Here is a 4,710-nt window from a genome sequence, read left to right on the forward strand (position 1 = left end):
ATTATAAAGATTATAAATTTTAAATTATAATGGTTAGAAAGTCCATAGCCACAGGGATATTATCTTAATTGCCTATATTTCTTACAGATAGTAGACACTAATGAATGATTGGTAAATGAATTAATGCATGAATGAATATAACAATCCCCTTCCTGTACCTCCAAAGATTTGAACCCTTCTTTTGTTTAAAAGAAAGAGAGCTAATTAAGGACATTATATGGAAGAAGGATTAGACATTCTGGGTAACTTCAGAGGGTAGTACTACAGTGTTATTGGGAGGAAATCAGAGGGGATTTACAGGAAATTATAAGGTCACCAACTGTTGTAACAAGTAGAGCTGTCCAAAATGGAGTGGGCTGCCTAGTGAGGCAGTAAGCTCTCCATCCCTTGAAGGGTCTGATCAGAGGCTGGATAGCCATCTGTTCAAAGAGACTGGGTAGAAGATTGAAAACTTGATGACCACAAAGATGACTTCCAACTCAAGATTCTCAGTTTCTTGTTAAATAAAAAAGCCCTTTGTTTTCTAACCAGACCCCATGGGGCATTTCTAAAAATTTCTAAAATCATGCATGTGGTTATTTGGTCACTGGCAATGCTGAGGTAACACTTTATGTAAGGCAGAGACATGAAATGAACCAAAGAAAGCTATTCAGTGAATAAATGATGCCAATGCCCTTCACTTCAAATAAATTAAAATGCCCATCCACCCTCCATAGTGCTTACGGGTGCCTTCCATACCTAGGAGACACTCAATGAGGGCAGTGCCTCTCGCATAAAAGGTACTCAATCAATATTTGTTGAATGTTGAATGAATGAATGAATAAATGACTTATGAAGCTGGGTGGGGTCCAGAGAAGGGACAGAAAGGGGAGAGACCTCGTTCTGAGCCTGTGATGTTAAAGGACTTGACTCTACAGGTAAACAAAAGTAATTAGTTCCAATGTTTGGAATTACCATAGCAATCTCCTTGATTTCCCATCAAGTTCAGTCTTGTACTAGCAGCAATTGGCCTGCTCTTTTTCAGAGTTGCCTACGACCTCAGCCAGAAATGATGACTGATGTCTCAGGATGCTGATCATGGACTGATCATTTAAATCCCTTAAGATGTCTTCCCAGTTCTTGTATACACATTGTCCACACTGTAATTCAGACACCAACTCCCTTGCCAGAGAACCCCAGCAGACAGACTCCAATAGGATAAACTAGTGTCTAAAATAACTATTTTTGAGGGAAAGAACAGAGAAGAAATTGGTGAGAAAAGTAGATTTCCCACTCCTATCCTTTTCTCTGTTTTCTTTTTTCTGCTCTGAGATGATAAACTGACTTTGGGCTGCTGAATGTGGTTTTTGTTTTGGGATGATTTCAAGAAGTAAGAGGTGGAGAGACTTAAAAAAAAAAAAAAAAAACCAAAAACACCAGAAAGACAGACACACCAGAAGATGCCTGTTGGTTTCCTAAATCAGAAATAACTTAGAAAGTCCCTTGGGAAGCCAGGGGACCAGCATGATAAATTGAGAACTGCCTGCAACCTTAAAGGTCATCTAGTCCATTTTACAGATGAGTAGATTAGCCTGAGGGGTGAAGGGTGGAGGTCAAGTTGTGTTCTTGCCTTCCCCCCTGAAGCAAATCCAATACAAAAAAAAAATCTGCATTTACAAAATAGATAGATGAAAAGGTGACTATTCACTTTACAAAGAGATTTTAAATTTGCAAGAAGATATGCCCTGGAATTCCTTTATAGAGAAAGCTCTCTTAGTGAATTTGGAATATGACACAGACTTGCTAAGTGGTTCATATCAGTACTACAACCATCTGTATTTTTCTAGCCAGTTACCCATGACTTTCTATCATCATAAGTACCATTGTATCTCCAGCCTCTTTACAGCACAGGTTCTCCCCATTGCCAAGAGTGTTATTGTTCCTTAACTCACTTCCCCCTCTAAGAAGCCCTCCCCTCTTCAAAATACAGCTCAAGTGTCTCTGCCTATAGAGACTTTCCCTAATTTCCCCCAGATGTTGTTCCTCCATTCAGGCATGTCTTTATGAACCCATGCCTGTGGGGTGTTATTGGCAAGGGTATTGGAGTGGTTTGCTGTTTTCTTTCTCCAGGGGATCCCTTTTCTGTCAGGCAATCAGAGGTTAAGTGACTTACCCTGGGTCAAACAGCTAGGAAGTGACCAAAATGAATTCACATATCACCTTGACTCCAGACACAGTGTTTTACCCATTGAGCCACTTAGCCGCCCTCAGATGTTAATGCTTCTGGAGTCTTCTATGTCTTTATATTTATTTGCATATATTTTATATTTACTTATTTGTAAACATGTTGTCCTCTTCTCTTGAATAGAATATAAGTTCCTTGGGGGTAGAGGGTAGAAGCCATATAAATTCTATTTTTTAATTCCTAGAGCCTCAGGGCACAGAGCCTAGAACATAGTAGGCATTTAGCAAGTGTTTATTGGATTGGATTGAATACAATCCTATGAAATGTTATTTCTCTTAAGAACAGAAGAATCTTGTATAGATATACATGCTCAAACATGGCCATTAAATGGATTTCTTTTGTCTAACTTATAATAGTTAGCATTTATATAGTAATATAAGATTTGCAAAGCTGGGCGAGGTAGGGAGCTGAGTGGCTCAGTGAATTGAGAGCCATTCTCAGAGACTGGAAGTCCTGGGTTCAAAAGTGACACTTCCTAGCTGTGTGACCCTGTGCAAGTCACTTATCCTCCATTGCTTGGCCCTTACTGCTCTTCTGCCTTGATACTTGGTATTGATTCTAAGGTGTAAGGTAAGGGTTATTTTTTTTTTTTTAAATTTGCAAAATTCTTTACCAAAGAGGTCCTTTCCTAGTATGATCCCCTGTCTTCCCCTTGGGGAAGGAGAGGAAGGTCTGGAGAAAGACCCTCTGGATGGACAAGAGGACAATGGCTTTGGAGAAGAGAGGCCAGGGGATGCCCCCCAACCAGATTGCCCAACTTCCCACCCAGAGCCTCAAAGAGAAGAGTCAGCCAGCTCCCTGGGAACCAGATTATAAGAAAGAAACAGTATTTGAAAGGGCAGGAAATTGTGGGCCTGGTACCTCAGTCTCATACAGGACCATCTGGCATCCATCTTTCTATGCCCTGTATGATGCCCAGTGTCGTGACCCCCAAACACTAGTTCCACCTGAAATAGAGGGGAATCAAGACAGCTCCCAATGGGATGAAGGTTTTCCTGCCCTCCGCTCTGAAGATTTCTTTTTCTTGGACCCTCTCTTGCCTTCCAGTGCTCGGATTCCCCTTAGTCTGTCCCAGCCTCCCCAACAGGTACTGAGGAGATCTGGGCGGCTTCTTACCCCACCTCCTATAATGTCAGTCTAGCCACAGCCTATCTTGACCTGGCAGAGCGGTCCAGAGATAACAGCTATTACCAGCCTCCTTGAGATGAGCCAAGGGGGCACTGAATCAGCACCCCCTACTTCAAAGGCCAGCTAGCCAAGGGTGGGTTCTCTCCTCTCAGCCTGCTCTACTCCCTGGGAGTTCAGTAGAGCAAAGATACATACATACACCCCACCCCCCACCCCAGTCTCATCTCCTGTTGCTAGTATTGGGAGTGAACTGAAGGCTCCTTTCTGCCCAGATCCCACTGCCACCCCCCCACCTCCAACCTTTCCTATGTATGTATATGGCTGTGTTGGGCTGAATAAAGAGGGTAATGTGTAAAAAAAAAATTCTTTACCAAAAATATCTCATTTTATCTTCACAATGACACCTGAAGGTGGGTGTTACCATTTTACATATGGGGAAATGGAGGCAGATAGAGGTGAAGTGACTTGTCCAGGATCCCACAGCTTATAAATGTCTAAAACTATATTTGAACTCAGAACTTTCTGACTAATGCTCTTTCCACTCTACTACCTAGTTGCCTATTATCAGACTTTTAATTATAGGGGAGAATTTTTTGTTTGTTTGTTTATGGGAGCAGGACTTGAAAGGAGAGAGGAAAAGTAGTAACAGTGATTCCTTCCCTTATCCTTGTTCACCCAAAAAGAAAGAATGAAAAGAAAATATCACTAATGCATTTTTTAAAATGCATAGATAGGAATAGAAGGAAGTTCCAAGGGAGACATATATGACACATGCAAGAACTTTGAAACTAACATCTTACATTATTTTTCAAGATGCTTTTAGGAAAAAAAAAAAAAAGAAGAAAGCTTCCTGTGGCAAAGATTCACTGTTTCATAGACCATCTTATTTTCTGTTTTATGTTGTTTTTGTCTATGGAAATGGTTGTGTTTTGTTGGCATTTGTCAAGTTGAGAATAATAAAGATAAGGCTGTGATTGATGATTCTGAAATTGGTTCAGCATAGAGGTGGTCACAATTAGAGTACCAAAAAATATCATTTGATGATGACAGTTTTGATTTCTTCTGCTGGCAATACTGTTCTCTTGGCTAACCAAGGGACAACATGGGGAATATTACCACAGAGAATCTTGGATGTATAGATTTCTGAATACTAACACAAATTCATTTGAAAATCCCTCCCAAGGCTCAGTGAATAAAGGGCCATGCCTGGAGATAAGAGGTCCTGGGTTCAAATATGGCCTCAGATGCTTCCTAGTTGTGTGACCTTGGGCAAGTCAATTAACTTCAATTGCTTCTTCCTTGGACCTGACACTCAATATTGATTCTAAGCTGTAAGGTAAGAGTTTTTCTTTAAATAA

At 40.7% G+C, this 4,710-nt stretch overlaps 1 protein-coding gene across 1 annotated transcript; it reads left to right on the forward strand.

Moving 5' to 3' along the window:
* Positions 1–2,861: 2,861 nt before the first annotated feature.
* Positions 2,862–3,401, forward strand: LOC123236225 (histone deacetylase complex subunit SAP25-like). Its single transcript, XM_044662517.1, has one exon. The coding sequence runs from the start codon at positions 2,916–2,918 to the stop codon at positions 3,363–3,365; it is 450 nt and encodes a 149-aa protein (XP_044518452.1). The 5' UTR covers positions 2,862–2,915; the 3' UTR covers positions 3,366–3,401.
* The last annotated feature ends 1,309 nt before the right edge of the window (positions 3,402–4,710 follow it).

Source organism: Gracilinanus agilis, chromosome 2 (assembly GCF_016433145.1).
Source record: "Gracilinanus agilis isolate LMUSP501 chromosome 2, AgileGrace, whole genome shotgun sequence".
NCBI classification, from domain to species: Eukaryota; Metazoa; Chordata; class Mammalia; order Didelphimorphia; family Didelphidae; genus Gracilinanus; species Gracilinanus agilis.